The following is a 17,719-nucleotide window of genomic DNA, read 5'->3' on the forward strand; positions in this document are numbered from 1 at the left end:
CCCAAAGTCAGGAAGGCATGTCCTGCCAATGGCAGGGCCTGTGGTAGAGTCAGAAGATCAGGGCTGGGGAAAGGCAGAGAGCTGGGGCCCCGAAGAAAGGGCAGAGGCTTTTCTTCCATTTCCATGGGGTACAGGACAGCACGGCTTTATGATCTCCCTGTAGAGGACTGAAAGGGGTCCCAGGGGACATATGCATTGCGATCGGAAGTGCTGGCCAAGAGGGGCAACTGGCGCGTCTTTCCCTGAGATAGATTTAGATGCACGTAGCGCCTTACTGAGCCTGAGAGGACAGACAGGTGTGTCCCAGCAGAGACTTGAGAACAGTGATCCAAAAGTCCGCCTTCTCCTGTTCCGTGTGATGGGGATGTACGTGTGCCGCGTGAATTGCATGGCTGTGCAGCAGGAGAGCCAGAGTGCCTGAGCCTCTCCCAAGAATGTCACAGAGTGCTCAACAAAGTTACTACTATCAAAAACAATCTGACCACAGGGAAAAGACCGTTTTCCCCCAAGTCCTCCTCCCGTCTAAACACAGAGAGGACATCAAGGGAGACAGCACTGCCCATCCGGTCCTCCTAGAAGACAGAGCGCACCCTGCCTCTCTCACTACTTCCGGTGTCCTGCATTCCAAGACTGGTCCATGCTGAAGAAGGGGAAAGTCAGAATCTGCAGTGACATAGTATTTTCCATAAGAGGAATTCCGCATGACTTAAAGTGACCAGGAAGCAATGCCGCCTGCCTGAAATATTAAATGGTCTTGTGCCTACCAGGGTGGGTCCGGTTCACTCAGGACTAAGGATGGAAAAAGAATAAAACTTTTAGGTGTTTAGATAGTCGAGACTGTTCGGTGAAGCAGCCTCATTGCCATGTATTTGCTCAGAAATCCAAGCCCCTCTCACTGGTGTCTCTGCCATCTGGTGAAGTCCCTAATAACTTGTCTGCCTCCCTAACCATCTCAGAAGCTATTACCTGTGCCACCTCCACAGGACCTCCATAAGTCTCTCTCAATGTTGAACTCTTCCTCTGTCAGGTGACTGGTGCCATGTTGGCCCCTAGTATATGCAAGAGCTAGGAGCTCAGGTTGACATGGCTGACTTTACTCAGGACTCTGGGTGAGAGTCCTAGATGAGTTGACAGAATCTTGTGAATACATTTAGAGCCAGAAAAGTTGCTAATCCAACCAGGCCTAGAGTCAGAACAGGCGGCCCTCCGTGTCCTTGCTTTTCCGCACCCAACTAACAGCAGATAAAAAAAATCAGAACGTGCTGCGCGATAATGTCATTCTTGCCCAGACAGCACGCTGTAACACCTATGTGTGTTATGTCCTTTGTGGCGTACAGGAAGGTGTGTGAAAGTTATATCCTGGAACCCACTCCCACAAAGATGCTGAGGGACACTGTGTGTTTAAATCAGGAAGAAGCTGTTAGGGACACGGAAGGTGGGATTAGCAGCCCCCAAGACTTCACCTGCTCAAGAGTGAATTTTTTTGGAAGATAGGAAGACCCTCTGGAAGTGTAAAGTGGGAGCCAGCACATGGGAGATGGGCAGATCCTGGGGATGTGACTCCCTTACGGAATGTCGGGTATCTGGGCGCATCCTAACAGCTGCTAGCCTCTGGTGAGCGTCTCCGGGAAGACTGCAGAGGAGGACATTTTGAACGGGGAACAAGGCTGCTCCCATAGTTTGTTTAAACCCTCGGTGGGTTTGAAGACACACTGTGGGTCTGTGTGTCTCCTCCTTGCCGTGATCTTTGGGGTTTCTGGGGACACACAGGCTTGCTTAAGTGAGTTCAGATCAGTTTCAGTGTTTGGGTTTTATTTTGACGGGGCGGGGATGCTGGTTTTTAACAGTTTCCCTGTGTAGCTTAGCGAACCTTCTGCCTGGGCCTCCCAAGTGCTAGAATTACATACCCAATCACACTATCTTCTACGATGACAACATTCATGAAAAGAGCCCTGAAAAAGACAGGCCACTAGCACGTGGGGGTCACGTGGAGGTTGACGCTGCAGCACGTGGGAAAGTGTTGGTCGACCGAGCATATGATTTCTGCTAGTGTGGTGGTAGAGAGCCCTATAGAGATGCCAGTTCACTGAACCCATAAAGGCCTCTGGGTTTACCTCGCCCCACCCCTCTCTCAGCAGCGGCTCCCCCCAACACTCCCTCGGCTGCACAGGACATGGCACCTGTGGATTTTCAGCCACAGAGTTCCACCCTAGAGATCCCTGGTGGCGCAAGCGTCACTTACTGTCGGTTCTTGAGCACCGAAGATGAGAAAATCCGGATGGTTTGACCGGTGTTGGAAATTCCTTCTCGATCTTTCTTGAGTTCAGTGAAATTTTTGTTTTCTGAAAATAACCCTGTGAAGAGGAAGGATGCTGCTTTTCTTTATGGCAAAAGTAAAAACAAACAAACAAAACCCATAGTTTGCTTTTCTGAGCTGTGAATTTATTTGTAATTCCGTAATGCATAAATGGTCCTTCCCAAGCCCCAGTCAACCCAAGATACCTTTAAGCATAAAGAATGACTTGAAAATCAATTATTAAGCCTTGAGTGGGCTAAACATTCTTTTAATTATTATTATTTTTAAGATGAGCTCTTTATTCTGCTGTTTTTCTCCTTCCCTCCCCGGATATACTTTGGTAGCTGCCATGTTTTCAATATTGACAAGATAAGATAGTTTTCTGTTTATACCAGCAGTCGTCTGTCTGTGAAATTTGGACCAATCAGAATGCTGGATTTCCTTTCTCAGCGATCCATCAGGCTCATAATGTAAGGCGACAAATGGTTATTTTTCTCTCTCTTCCTGAACTTGCGCTGTGTGCTGTGTCGCAGTGTCGTGTCGCTCGCCCGAGGTGCTACGTCCCAGCGATGCGGGAAATGTGTACTGTCCGGTGGCTTCTGAGGTGCTTTGTCTACAATACTTTATGTGCTTTGTGACTGAGTGACGTGAAAGCGCTGTCCTGAAGTGAGAAGCATACTTGGTTTGGAAATCTCCAGTTAAAACCTGTCCCGTCTGAGTTTTGGCTTTCCGTTCCAGGTGTCTGTCTTAACTTGTTTCTTTCAGGAAAAGGGCAAAGGAGAAGTTGATGTGGACAGAGGCTGTAGATATCAGCGTCACCCTTCCTAGTTTGTACTTCGTGTCCACCAGCTAGTCAACCCTTTGTGTCCGATGACTCTTAAAGATTCCCGCACTTTTGTGAGAAATACTTGACTTGCATGAGAGCCCCAGCAATTGATGCAAATGCCGGGGCGGGGGGGGGGGGGACGGGGGGGGGGAGCAGAGGTTGTGGGGGAGCCAGGGAGGAGGGGGGAGACACTCTCCCAGCTTCAAGGTGGTTCTCAGCCTTTGTTCCATTTGGCGGTATTGAACTGATCTTTGGGAATCCATGTGAAATCGTGACCTATTTTATTCTGAGCTGCTTAACATTCAAATATCCCTGGCCTCACATTTGCATATGCTACAAAACAACTTTATTTGGGATGTAAACATTCTGGCATAGATTTTAAGTTTGTGTTTTAAAATACAATCCTATTTTCACATCCACTGATGCTTACCCTCACCCCCACCTGCCCAGCCCCACCCCCACCCTATCCCCTCCCCCCCCCCCCCCCCCCCCCCCGCTTGTCTAGCCTGTTGTCTGGGAACTGGAGACATTTGGTTGAGAATCACTGATAGTTCTTGGGGTGGCATGTGATGGGTTTCTCTGGAGAAAGGGGGTGGGGGTGCCACATTAGGCACGTCCATCCATCCTCCCGTGCATGGATCTCATGGTTCTTGAGGACCATGGTGTCTGCACATTGCCTGCCTTGGTGCTCCGTGACCCAGCAGCCCCCCGTCCCAAGCGCTCAGTGCTAACTAACATCAGCTTCTAAGTGTTCAGAAGTGGCCATCTCTGCTCCTCCTCCGCGGGACACGTTCAGCAGGCACAGCTGCACACGCTGTGAGAGCACCGCTGTCAGCTCCCACCTGGCTGTCCCATGTAATGCATGTTGGTTGGTAGGAGACCCACCCTTCCCTTGTGATCACATAGCCAGAGAGCGAATGTGTGTGGAGAGCCTCAGTGACTCCAGGAGGTAGATGTCATCGCTTACGTGGGTTCGGGCAGCCCTTCTCTGAAGCCGGTCAGCACTGCTGAAAGCGAAACCTCAACTAACAACCGTCGCTTCAGATCCTGTTAGTTTTTCATTAGCTGTTCCGGGGAACTAGAGAATCATGTTTGTGAACATCCAGATCTAAATTTATAAGCAGGTAGGTGGAGACAGCTCCTAGCATAATGAAAGATTTAAAAGCTTCTATTTAAAAAAAAAAAACCAACTAAGTCTCAATTTTAAATTTTTTTTAAAAAGTATTATACAATGCTTAGAAAATATTCCCCCCCCCTCTATCAATGGGAGAAAGCTATGTCATAATTAGCTCCTTTAATTATTTATGATATCCCTGGGGAACCTTTTGTATAGGAGAAAAACAAAAATATAGAAAATACTTCCCCTTTGTTTTGTCAGAACATACAGAATATGTAATGTTCATTTTTGCTACGTGAAATGATCTTTCTTAGAACTTTCCATGGGTGTCAGTTTGTGCTTCCTTGTAAAATAACAGAGATTAAAAAAAAAAACCTCATTTCTGAGTCATTGATTTAATAAAAATCTACCAAGAGGCATTTGTGAATTTTATATAACTCAGCTCATTTAGTAACTTTATATTTTTCAGCTAGTGGTATAACATAAAGTTTACTTTAATTGCATTGTTTTATATGTGGCCTAATTACAAGTCCTTCAAATTCAGCCAGAGTATGAATTAACGGCTGGCAGTCAGCAGGTGCCTGTTGGAGAGAACCTACTCCATTTATAACTCTAATAGTAAATTATATCTTTCCCTACTGTTAGAAGGTTAAAATTTTAGTTTAAAATTATAAGTAGTAATATATATTTTCTCCTGCTTAATGAATATTCCTCATTGCATTTGTTTTAAAGTGGAACCTAAAAAGCATATGTGTATATATATATATATATATATATATATATATATATATATATATATATAAAATGAAGTTTTAAGCCATGACCAATTCTTAGCATATTAAAGTCATTAACCTAAAGGACTTTCTCTAAGTATTCTAAGTGCTAAAGAAAGAGCCTGAAGACATTTATTTAAAAGTTATTTAACTAGTTTTAATTTATCTTCTGCAATTACTTGAGAAAGCCCTGTAAAGATCCCCGTGTCAGCAACAATTTTTAATATGGCAAACATCTACTCCAAACTTTTCCTACTTCATTTTTATTCTAATCAACTATTGTTGCATCATTGTTTCCAATTAGATTATTTCTCATTAAAGAAGACTTTTCATTATAGCTGTTATTTGAGGCCAAAGATTTCTTAGGTCTATGGTTTTTTGGGGTTTGTTTTTTTTTTTGTTTTTGTTTTTTGTTTTTTGTTTTTTGCTAATTTTTAATTAGAATTTTAAAGTGAAATTATTGGATTTAATTTTAAACACTTGCCTGAAGAAATGCAGGTATTGTATGTCTCTATGAATGTATGCCAGGCTCTTCAAGAGCTAACCCAAGGCTTCACAGTTGAAATTGTTTTATATAAAGAGCAAAACTATCCTCATTTATTTTTCAGTCTTTTCTGCTACTCAGCCCATCTCTCCCCCACCCCCCCGCCTGCCCCCCCTTCCTCCACCCCTTCCTCCTGCTTTACCACAAGGAGCCTTGAGACCTAAGGTGCCCTTGTTCTCTGAACTCTTTTGTCTTTATCGGCAGCCAACCACATAGCTGAATCCCACCCAAGGCCAAGGTCATTAATACCTTTCTCTAGTGTATGATATTAATTCCAATTGCAGTCCTTCCATTCACATTAACTCAAAGGGGGGGGGGGAAATGACACTGAGCATCAAATTTTTGATTCCTCCAAATAGTCATAGATATGAGGGGTTTTTTTGTTTGTTTGTTTTTTGTTTTGTTTTTGTTTTTGTTTTGTTTTTGTTTTGTTTTGTTTTGTTTTGTTTTTTGAAGAGAGAGGAAGTTGAATTTCCAGGAAGAAAAAAAAATTGTTTTCTTATAAATTTAACCCGAAGAATCCGCTTTTTCTTTTTGAAAATACGTTTCTGGAAATAGCACTAAGCAAGACATGGTTTGAAGTCTGTTTCCAGAAAGGTCGATTCAGTCCCTGTGGGGAATTTTAAAATATTTGGGCTGAAGCAACATTTCAAGACTACAAGGAAAATAAAGTAAGGAGTGCATTTCTCTCCCCTGTAGTTAGTTATCTTACCCTCCACAACTTCTAGGGGAGGTGCTGTCAGATCACTCTGGATTCAAAGCAAGTGGTCTGTGATTTTTTTTTTTTTTTTTTTTTTTGGATCAAATGGAGGCAGAGGAGAGCAGTTGATGGCGCTGTCTAAACAGTTAAGTGGATGTGCCACCCATTTCTTCAAGTGTGTATTGAAATAAGTCGTCTTGATGATCATAAAAAGAGAGCGAGCGTGTGCTCGGGTTTGTTGTTCCCAAAATGGCCGCCACGCCGTCTATGGATGACGTAAGCACCTGGATCAGCATTTGGCTTGCAGCTCGGCTTTTACGTCTACAGACCCCTTCTCAAGTTTAACTGGGGAAGCGCGTGACCCAGCTGACAGCGAAAAGAATGACTCTGCACATTGCATGCCTAATCTACTAACGTGTGAAACCTCCCACCTCCCAGCTTTACTGCACCCACTCCTGTCCAAGCCCCCATTCCCAGACCTTCCCCTACAGCCCCCAGTAACCCCCGGCTTCTGCCTGCTAAGCTCTGCCAGGTTAGACCTAGCTAACGGCCGACCCTAGGGCTAACGTGAAGTTCTGTTGCTCAACGTCAGCAGACACTGGTTTCAAAGGATCTTTTGGTGTCACCCAGATCTTCCTTTCGTATCATTCCACAGAGTTGCGTGCAAACTTTTGTTGGTCTGTTAACGCCGTCGTCCCCTGTGCCTTAAGTGTACAACGCCTGTTTGCTATGTTGTTGTCGCTTTCCCAAGGGAAGATGGGAGGGAGAGGAGCTTAGTAGGGAAATGGAGGGTTGTTTGCTAGATTTGGGGAGAGCTTTTAAGAGCTCAGAGCTGCAGTGTGTCCGGAGGTATAAAGGTTATTATACTCAGCTTTAAAATAATAATGAATTCCTCAGAGCCTTCATGTTGACATGGGTTTTTAAGGGCAATACTTAACCAGCTTTATAAAGACTAGAGAAATAATAAGAAGCCAGACATTTGAGAGAGAAAGAAAAGGAAAGGTCAAACTTAAAAAAAATCAGAAAAACTGCATCCTGAAATTAATTGTAATCACTTACTACTTTTACCAAAAAAAAAAAAAAAAACAACCCTCATATAAAGAAAAAACTCTATAATGAGCCAGGGATAGGCCATAAAATCATGGGGGGGGGGCAGTGTTTATGTTAATGTTACAGGTTTTAAATGTCACAATATATTTTACATGATTATGTGTTAAAATATCAGAGATGAGGCGGAGCAAGCAATACAAACCAACCAACAACTAGAACAAAACAAATACGGACAACGGCCGAGAACAGAGCGCGGGCCTGAGGAGTTCTCGTTAGACCTGCTCCCATGAGGAGCCAGGGCCAGCTAGCACAGCTCGCCCAGGATGCCAGGAAATCCACTTGCAGGAGAAGTGCTCCAGGCACAGTGCCATGAAAAGGCCCGTGTCCTTTCCACAGGACTCGGAATTGTTCTTCTTGTTTTTCAAAGCCAGTTAGAACTTTCCAGAAGGCAAGGCTCTTGCCTTGTGCTTTCTATCTCTGGCAGCTGCCTCCATCCCACCTGACAGAATTCTAAAGAGCACAGCGAGCTGGCTCTCCCGCCGCCGCTGGCCCTCTTCTCCCAAACACGCACAGATCTGAGCCTTTCCAGGAGGCCCTGGCTTCCTTAGCCTTTGGGATTTCTACAGTCTTACAAGGGATCTAATAAAAGCTACATACTTCCTCTTTCTCCAGAAACGTGCATCTGAGGATGTAGAGACTCCTTGAAACTCCTCCCCAGAAATCCCACAGTGCCTCGGCCCTTTCGCTACTGCTCCGTGAAGCTCGGTCCCCAGCCAAGCGTTATTTGTTTGGGGAGCTCATGAAACCTTGTTACTTGCTTCCAATGCCCGAGGAAAATTATTTCCCCTAATTCTGTAAGATTGGCCGAGTTAGAAGAGAAAAGCTTTGGGGACACTTTTTATAGCCTAGCTTTAGTGGCGTCCATTTGAGAACAAAGAGCTGAATTTTGCGAAACCAGAATCCTTAGTGTGGACAAGAGTAAGAAATATTCCACCCGTAACAAACAAGATTGGAGTCAAGAAAAGATTGCCAGGATAGAGTTTTGACTTTATAAATGTCCGTATTAAGCAAATGAAAGTGACAAATGAGATGATGGAATGGCCTGTTTTAGGTCAATCTTAGTGGGTATGTTTATGATAGGGCATACCATCACATGTGACATGCATGGGGACCAGGGGTCTCACATACATGTGCATGTTCATATCAGCAGGCCTGCATCCCAGAGTGTAGGCTGCTGTCGTTCCGAAGAGGGCAGCTGGGCCCATCCAAGGCTGTCACAGACACCCTGCATCCATGCAGGTGAATTCCCATGAGGGAAATTAGCTGTTATCCATTAGCAATTTTTTTTTTAATTTTAGCATTTTGTTCAGTATCTTACCTTCAAAACCTTTCTGTGCAGATATAAAATTGCTCAGAGTACATGATAATATCATATTTGGGAGCTGAAATTAATGAAACTGAATTATTCTAAGGCAAAAGCAGTTCATACTGAGATTTTCAGTCAATTTTTTTAAAAAAATCAAGGGCATTCTTCCATTGTAACAAAATATCACGAACTGGTAAATTGCTTACTAAGATTTTCGTGTTTTGTTTCTAAAATTAAGTAGCCTTGGCTTTCATTCTGAACATAGAATAATTTTGACTTCTTCGTACTCAGCTTTAGGAAATGCAATGCTAATTAATTCACATAGAAACAGAACAATCAATATTAATGCACACAGGATATGCCCAAAGACATTGCACAGCTCAGGTGTGGTAGGTAAGCCCAGAATAGCTAGAGAGAATGGACCAGCTTGTTGGTTACACTGTCTCTAACATAATCGTCGTTTCCAGACAGGGGACTGGGGCGAACCTTCCATCACCTTGCGACCTCCTAATGAAGCCACGGCCTCCACCCCAGTCCAGTACTGGCAGCACCACCCAGAAAAGCTCATCTTCCAGTCATGTGACTACAAAGCTTTTGTAAGTTGCCCGGCACTTGGCGTTTGGGCACAAGTGGGGACAGAGGGCTTGTTCCCTGGTTAGGTTGCATTTGTTGAAAATGTACCAAAGTGTCCAGAGCTGACATTCCTAAATTTCCTGACGATGTCCGGATACCTAGAACTTTGAGCCCCTTGAAACCCTGTTAGTGTACGTTTTGTTTTATGCCTCTGTATAAAATTGTATAGTTCAAAAAACCATGTTATAAAGCATATTTGCTTGTGTTTGTCTGTCTATCTATCTATCTACGTTTATCTATTTATTTATTCATCTGTTTATACAGTATCTGCCTGCAGGTGCACCCGCAGGCCAGAAGAGGGCACCACATCTCATTATAGACGGTTGTGAGCCACCAGGTGGTTGCTGGGACTTGAACTCGGGACCTTTGGAAGAACACCCAGTGCTCTTAACCTCCGAGCCACCTCTCCAGCCCTCTATCTATGTTTTGGAGACAGGGTTTCTCTATGTTATCTTAGCCATGCTGGAGCTCGCTCTATAAATCAGGCTGGCCTTGAATACAGAGATCCTCCTGCCTCTGCCTCCTGAGTGCTGAGATCAAAGGTGTGCACCACCACCGTCCTGATCAATAAAGCAGCGTTCTAAATAGAATGTTTGCCTGATATTCAGGAGGCCCTGGGTTCCACTCAAAGCTCCATAAACAATAAGTGAAATCAAAGGAAGTGGGTATAAGTGCAACTGGTAGACATGTTTGCTGACCACTGACCTCAGAGCGTCAGGCCTGCCACTTTATATGTAAAAGCAAAATTCTTTCCGTTGCCATCAAGAATGAGATGGCAGGGCCAGGTTTTGTTTTATTGGTTGGTGTCTTGTTGTCCGTGCTTTGTTTTCCTTTCTTTTTCTGCTTATGGAATGAAGGGACTTGGACCTTAGTTAGGAAATGTGACCAGTGAATGTTCAACAGTCCTGTAGGCTTTAGATTCAGTGATGATTGTCATGACTACCACAGGAAAAGGAAAGCGGCAAAAATGTTTCAGTTAGGGCAAACATTCCTAAAACCTGCAACAGATAAGGTCTGGGCTGAGATTGTTTTCCTTAGTAATGATTCTGGCATCTCCTCCCAGTCTGGACACATCCCATTGCGATGTCTCCTTGCTTTGTGGTTTATCATCCAACACTGGGTTTCTTTCAGTAATTGTCCAAAAACTATTGAAAAGGCTTCCCGCCAAAGCTCAGACCTGAAATCTCGGAGGGAGGCTTTCTGAACAAGGCCCTAGACGAAGCCTCTACCACCTTGCCTTGTAAATTTGCAAAGAGCCTGGTTTCTCCCGGTCTTTAGGACTGATGCCTGTGCCTACACTAAACCAGGTGCCTCCGTGTGAGCACGGCACCCTCTTCTAACCCTCTCCTACAATCCTTGTCTTGGTTCGTATCCAAAAATACGCATAAAACTATTTTAAGGGTTTTGAAGAGAGATGAATAAAAGAGCCAGCTGAAGTTCGAAAAGATTGCTAAGTAGTATTGACCTCTTTTTTTAATGTTGGGGGGACTTTTTTTTTTTCTTAAAATTATTTGCCGCAGCCAGAAGCTAGGAAACGTAGTGGGGATCTATGGCTCTGTCATATAGCAGCAAAGAGGCACAGTTCTGGGGAGGTTTTTTTTTCTCTACTCCACCCAGCGCATCATGTGTCTGTGTCACACTCCACACCAGGGAGACTGCCCTGTCACTATATGAAGAGAGTGGCTCGCACTCTCGCGTGGATGAAGCACAGCGCGCGCGCAGCTGTGAATGAAAAGCACCCCCAAAAAACTGCACTTTCTCCAAAGAACCACTCCACTCTGATTACCTAGGCCGCAGAATAAACCCAAATGGGGGGGTGGGGGGCCATGTTGCCTCGCTCCTCAGCTGTTGCATACAACCCTGCAATTACACGGATAGTCATGTGATTCGTTTCTGCAGACATTTGCTGCCTCCAAAAAAACAAAAAAAAAAAATTGAGAAAACATTTTTAAATACCCCCATTTTGCAGCTAAACACAGTTCGAGAGATGACATCTTTCGAAAAATGCCTTAACTTTTATAGAGATGGATTCATAGCTCTCAGAAGCCACAGCTAACTCTGCTGTCTTGACCCCCATCTGTAAGGATCAGTTTGCTGCTAGCTGCTAAAAGTTATCAGCAACTTACAGCCAAGAAAGCTAGCCAGTAGACTCCCCACAGTTTGTTTTTAAATCATTGCTCGTATTTATACTCTCGTTTTAATATGTCATTCCAATTGTGTGTGTGTGTGTGTTTTAGTATTTAGGTTCTATGCTGATAAAAGAGCTGAGGGGGACAGAGTCAACACAAGACGCCTGTGCAAAGATGCGGGTGAGTTTGCCAAACTGTTTTATCTTAGTAGCTGAAATCCTAAGTACTGGGTGTGCATGCAAATTGCCACCTTTCAAATTCCTGTTTTCTTCATCTGTTGGTCTGTTGATCACATTGGTGTTACATAAAGAAAAAAAAAAGGTGTTGTGGTTTTGTTGGTGTTTATCCTTGGGTTTATCTGGCTGTAGTTTATGGTAATGTCTCTCTGATGTATTTAGACCCTATATTACATTTGCTTTTAATTATTTTTAAAGAATGAAAGTTAACTGCGCAAACACTGATCATTCTCCAGATTGGGGACGGCTGGGGGTGGGGATCTTTAGTCTATTTTAGGAAAATGTTTTAATCACCAAATTTGACAATTTGAGAATGCTGACTGAAAAGACTGCTAGTGAGTGCACCAAAACCCATCAAAAGCAGAGGTACCATGAGTGTATTATGTAAAGCTAACTCTGTATGAAAGGTTTCTTTGACTCTGAGTATTATGAAACATTTAAGGGCAGTGAATACCACTAGGAATGCAACTATGAACGGCCATGATTTGTGGCTGCTAGAGTGCTGGGTTTTTTTATTATTATTTATTTATATATTTGTTGATTTATTTTGGTTTGTTGAGGCAGGGTTTCTCTGTGTAGCCTTGGCTGTCCTATACTTGCTTTGTAGACCAGGCTGGCCTCGAACTCACAGAGATCTACCTGCCTCTGCCTCTCTGAATACTGGGATTAAAGACGTGCACCACCTCACCCAGCTCCCTGAGTTTATTTTAAGAAAAGTTCATTTCAGTTTTTTTTCCCCCTAAGACTCTCCTTCTTGCTTCCTCCAGAGCTGACATGTGGATAATATGGAAATACCTAACTACACTAACAAATTAAGACTATTGGGCCTGTTGTTCACTGTGGCAAATAGTCAGAGTCAATTCCCAGATCCTTAGAGAAAGGGTCCTAGCTTGTATTTGTGGCCAAGATAGCATCATTAATTTCAGATGAGCGAATAGTTTGGTGCTGAAGTAATGAAAAGTGTATAATTGAGCTAAACCAATTTTAAGGACAGACGTGAAGCGCTTAGTGTTAATTGGAACCAAGTATATGTGAATCTCCATGAAATTGGGACGTTGGCTTACAATCAATAATAATTCGGTATCTCAGTCAATTAGGTGGCAAAATGACGAAAATGGTACTCTAACTCTTGATGTGGTGCTAACACATTTCAATCCTAGATGATCTATCACTGCTTTCTTGACCCAGAGCCCTTGCGTTCACTGTACAGTGGTAGCTGCCAAGGTTTACGCCTGGTCCCGCTGTGTTTCTTATTCCCATTTACAAATGAGGACAGTGATGTTCAGGGAAGTCCCGTAACCCTTCCAAGGTCATGGGGAGTTTCACAACTCAGACCAGAATTTAAGTCTGCCTGACTCAAGAGCGTGAACTTGCAAACAAACCCTGGGCCCCCTGGTTCTCTGGAGCCTCTGTCTTCATCCGTAGAGAATGACATCAGATTGGATGACCGTGAGGGATTTTCCTGGTTTTATAATCCTGGGAATCTTGTGTTATGAATAGAAAATATACAGCCTAAACTATGTCACCACTGAACGATGAGGAAAAGAGAAAGGTTTTCGATCTTCAAGCCTCATAATGATTTCAGAGATTTCCAGGAGCCTATCTGAGAAATGAACGTGGCATCTCTCGGTCTGTGCTATCAACTGAATTATCTGGGTCCACTTAATGCAAAATTATAGTCGGCGTAAGCATTGCATTATGCATGGAGCATCATCAAAATAGACCAGATTTGTGATGTGAACTTCAGTCAGTTTCTCAGAATTGAATGGATCCAAAATCGTATCTGATAGCAATAGCAAAACCATTTTAATACTCTCAATAGAGAATAATTGAGTTAAATGCTTGCCTGTTGCCTAAAATAAAACTCAGGGGAAAAAGAATACCTATCTATTTAAAAAAAAAAAAAAAACCAATCCCCTGTTCTTTGGGGGCGTTTTCCCAGTTTGCTTCCATTTTTGTGTTTATTTTAGATAGTTTGCGTGAAAATTGAAAGCTCATTGCTTCTAAGAACGTCATAAAACCTTATTTGTTATCTTGATTAAATAAATCTCAGGTTTTAATACAGAGCCCAACTTACCTTTGCTGGGGCCCTTCAAAGCTAGAAGTGCAGGATTGAGCTATTATCTGAGACTCTTGTGCTGTGAATTAGAACTTTCACCAACTAAAAACTGCCTGAGCCCATAGATGTTCTTTTATTTGCTTTTTAACATGATAGCTGTCTAGCCTCACATCCAGTATAGTCAAGTTCTTGCCAGGGGACATACTTCAAGACATGAATTTTCTCAAAAGTCGGTGTAGTACAGCAAGAGTGTTAGGCTCAATCACTGAAGGTCGAAACTTAACCCAGTTTAATCTCTTAGTTGAGGAAACAAAGTTTTCCGTTTGGTAGTTTGTACTTTAGCTGAAATGAAAACTTCTTCTGTGTAAGAAGTAAGTCAGTGTTTGTGGATCTTGAGAAGCGTTCCCGTAAATGTAGCTGCTAATGGAGATGCCTAAGATGTGTCCCCCACTTTCATTGTACTTACAGTCCCCTGGAGGGGAGCAGCGTGCAAGCATGTGATTCCCCTGGACTGGTAGAAGCATCACTAAAAAGATGTGTCTTTGAACTCCCGCAGTATCATGATAAATGATGCTGAAAATAAAGCTGTGGTCTCCTGAAGTCAGTTCACAGTCAGTACTTACATTGCCTAGCCCAGAAGAATTGCATAGTGTTTCATTTATTCCATGAGGTTAGGCACTGTCCTTATCCAAGATGCATAGGTCCAGAAGTAATTTGAATTACAATCCTTCTCTGATTATTTACATATATACATATTTACAATGAGCATTTATGGTCTTTGTTTCACATGCACCTTGTATTCAAAGGCCAACTATAACTTCGTGCTGTGTTGCAGTGCTGTTGTTTTTTATTGTGACCCATTGCACAAAGTCAGGTGTACACAAGTGCACAAAGACAGGTGCACAAAGCCCATGTGTGCCATCGACTTGGCATTCAGGAAATATCAGGGTTTTGAGGACCTTGGATTTATATTTTTAGATTAGGGATGCTTGACTTGCGTTACTGTTGTCCTCGCTTTCCATATCAGAACACAAAGGCCAGTGGAAGTTTAATGACTTGCCCTGGCAAGCTCCATGATCAAACACATCCCAGATTTGCAGTAGGTTATATAGCGTCTTGAGTTCTATAACAGCTGGGAAGGCGGGCCATTTACGTGTCTAAGAAATAGCTTCAGGAGCCTTCAGGTGATCAGTGACGTTATCACCAGCCAGATTAAACCATCTGGGTGCAGATATCTCTGGTAGCACGGGATATACGCCAATGCCTTACCATAAACTGTGCTTTCGGCCGCATCCCTGTTGCATGCTTACTAAGTTGGTTTTCTCTCACAGCGCTCACTTTAGGACATTCATTCTTGTTTAGGCAGAATCAGAACAGTTTCCCCTTCTCAGAGGCATGGAGAGTATTTGATATTCACAGCTGGTTAATTTCTCTGTCTGTCTAAACCCATCCATCCATCTCTAAGGTCTCCTCGAGTTCTGAAATAGAAATAATTCTCATTTCTTTCCTGGAGTTTTATTGTCTGTATTAGTTCAGTTTAAAACCTGTCATGATAAACTTATGGTAATTTAATTCATGTTATTATACAGTATGGAATAATTTCTTTGTTTGCTCAGGTGAAACTGTCTTTTAGTCCTCTTCCAAACAGTCTTAAGATGTTTTTAATTAATAGGGTTGATTTTCAACAGACTATTTTTTTTTTTTAAACACACTTAGCTTTACAGAAAATTTTCAAGGAAAAAAACAAATGATTCTTGAAGGTTCCCTATCTCTGTCTTAGTCAGGGTTACTATTGCGGTGGTGAAACACCATGACAGAGAGCAAGTTGGGGAAGAAAGGATGTACTCTGCTCCCTCATCTACATTGTACTCCACCACTGAAGGGAAGCCAGGACAGGAACTCAAGCAGGGCAGGAACCTGGAGGCAGGAACTGATGCAGAGGTCATGGAGGGATGCTGCTTACTGGCTTGCTCCCCATGGCTTGTTCAACCCAGGACCACCAGCCCAAGGACAGCACCACCCACAATGGGCTGGGCCCTCCCCATCTAATTAAGAAAATGCCTTATAAACATATTTTTCTCAATTGAGGCCCCCTCCTTTCAGATAACTCTAGCTTGAAATCAAGTTGACATAGAACTAGCCACCACAATTGACCCCTAGTCCACTTGACATACGAACACGTTGTTAAGTTACAACCTTTCTTTTCTTGTTCTTCTCCCAAGATCACACATTTAATACCAACATTATAATATAAACATTCCAAATCTTGAAAGTCATACCCTCTTTTAGAATTCAAATACTTAAAAATTCAGTTTCTCTAAAACCCAACGTCTTAAAATTCAGTCTCTCAGCTGAGCTACTCCTATAAAATAAAATTTAACTTAAATACTTTCTTACCTCAAGATGGAAGAACCAGGGCACAGTCACAGTCTGAACAAAGCAAAACCAAACTACCATAATGTAAACAACTCCACGTCCAGTTATCTAGGACTCACTCACGATCTTCTGGGCTCTGCCACAGGGCTTGGGTCACTTTCCTGACTCTGCCTTCAGCAGCACAAAGGGACCTTCTAGACTGCAGCTGTCTCCAGTCCTCTGCTGTGGCTATTCTTGGTGGTCAACCCATGCTACTGACATCTCAAAAAAAAAAAATGATGGGGTCTTCTGCTGTAACTGGGCTGCACTTTCACCAGCAGCCTCTCCTGGGGTCTCATCAGGGGTTCTAACACCGACACACAGCGCCCCTCAGCTGCTCTCCATGACCCCATTAACACCTTCAAAACACAGCCCCTCCTGGGTGACTCATACTCTACCAAGTCCAGCTGCCAGCTCGAGGTACCACCTTGGCCGCCTCTGGGTCGCAGCTTCCGTGTCCTGCCTCTCAGGAAGCACTTCCCAGAGTTCACCTCCGTGATACCACTCTCTTCTTAATCACAGCTGATCTCTTCTTAATCACAGCCAATTCTTCAGCCCCAGCTGGCCAGAACCACAGACTCTTCACACAGAGGGCCTGGTAGTCCTTGCTTCCTTCTGAAACTTCACAAGCCGTGTTTCCATCGTCTGCATCGCTCTCAACATTTTTTTATCTTCCTTATCTTCCTCCCAAGCTCCTATAGAACAAACAGATCACTGAGCTCTCAGCACTCAATGGCTTTTCTAGCCTGAAGTTTCAAAGTCCTTCCACAATCCTCCCCAAAACAACATGGGTAGGTCTGTCTCAGCAGTACCCCACTATCCTGGACCAACTGTCTTAAGTAGGGTTACTATTGCTGAGATGAAACAACATGACCAAAAGAAAGTTGGGGAGGAAAGAGTTTATGTGACTTACACTTCTACATTGCACTCTGTCACGGAAGGAAGTCAGGACAGGAACTCAACCAGGGCAGGAGCTGAGGCAGAGGCCATGGAGGGGAGCTGCTTACTGGCTTGCTCATCATAGTTCGTTCAGCCCTGTCTTCTTGTAGGACACAGACCACCAGCCCAGGGGTGGCACCACCTACAATGGGCTGGGCCCTCCCCCATCAATCACTATGAAGAAAATGTCTTATAAACGGATTTTATGAGGACATTTTCTCACTTGAAGGTCCCCTCCTTTCAGACAACGCTAGCTTGTGTCAGGTTGACATAAACTAGGCAGCACGCTAACCAACAGGTTTGCCTCTTCCTCCATTATCAACAGCTCAGTGGGTACAACTGATGGACCCACAGTGACACTGTAAATACCTGGGCCCATAGTTTACAGTAGACCTCTCTCTTGCTGCTGTACAGCCTGTATATCTGGACAAACTGACAATGGGCTGTGTCGAGCATTACCATACACAGCAGTTTCTCTGCCATGCTGTTCTCTGGTTTTTAAAGCTGTTCTAGGTTTACAGAAAACACTGGATAAATTATAGTGCTCACATACACTCCCCCGATAACCACTTGTGTCCGTATGGTACATCTGTCACAATTAACTAAAGTTTGTGGTAGAAATTAAAACTCACCCTT

The 17,719-nt window shown here is 43.5% G+C and overlaps 1 protein-coding gene across 25 annotated transcripts in view; it reads left to right on the plus strand.

Annotated features, from left to right (window-relative positions):
- Positions 1-17,719, plus strand: part of ANKS1B (ankyrin repeat and sterile alpha motif domain containing 1B) — a 999,563-nt gene that overhangs the window by 939,437 nt on the left and 42,407 nt on the right. For 13 of the 25 annotated variants that reach the window (XM_084796582.1, XM_084796560.1, XM_084796578.1 and 10 more), the window contains 3 exons: positions 2,692-2,766; positions 9,140-9,268; positions 11,543-11,614. In XM_084796582.1, coding sequence (XP_084652708.1) covers positions 2,692-2,766; positions 9,140-9,268; positions 11,543-11,614 — 276 coding nt within the window. The remainder of the gene's footprint in view (positions 1-2,691; positions 2,767-9,139; positions 9,269-11,542; positions 11,615-17,719) is intronic. The other 12 variants (XM_084796581.1, XM_084796583.1, XM_084796562.1 and 9 more) reach the window with 2 other exon arrangements.

Source organism: Acomys minous (assembly GCF_964271855.1).
Source record: "Acomys minous genome assembly, chromosome: 9".
Classification (NCBI taxonomy): Eukaryota; Metazoa; Chordata; class Mammalia; order Rodentia; family Muridae; genus Acomys; species Acomys minous.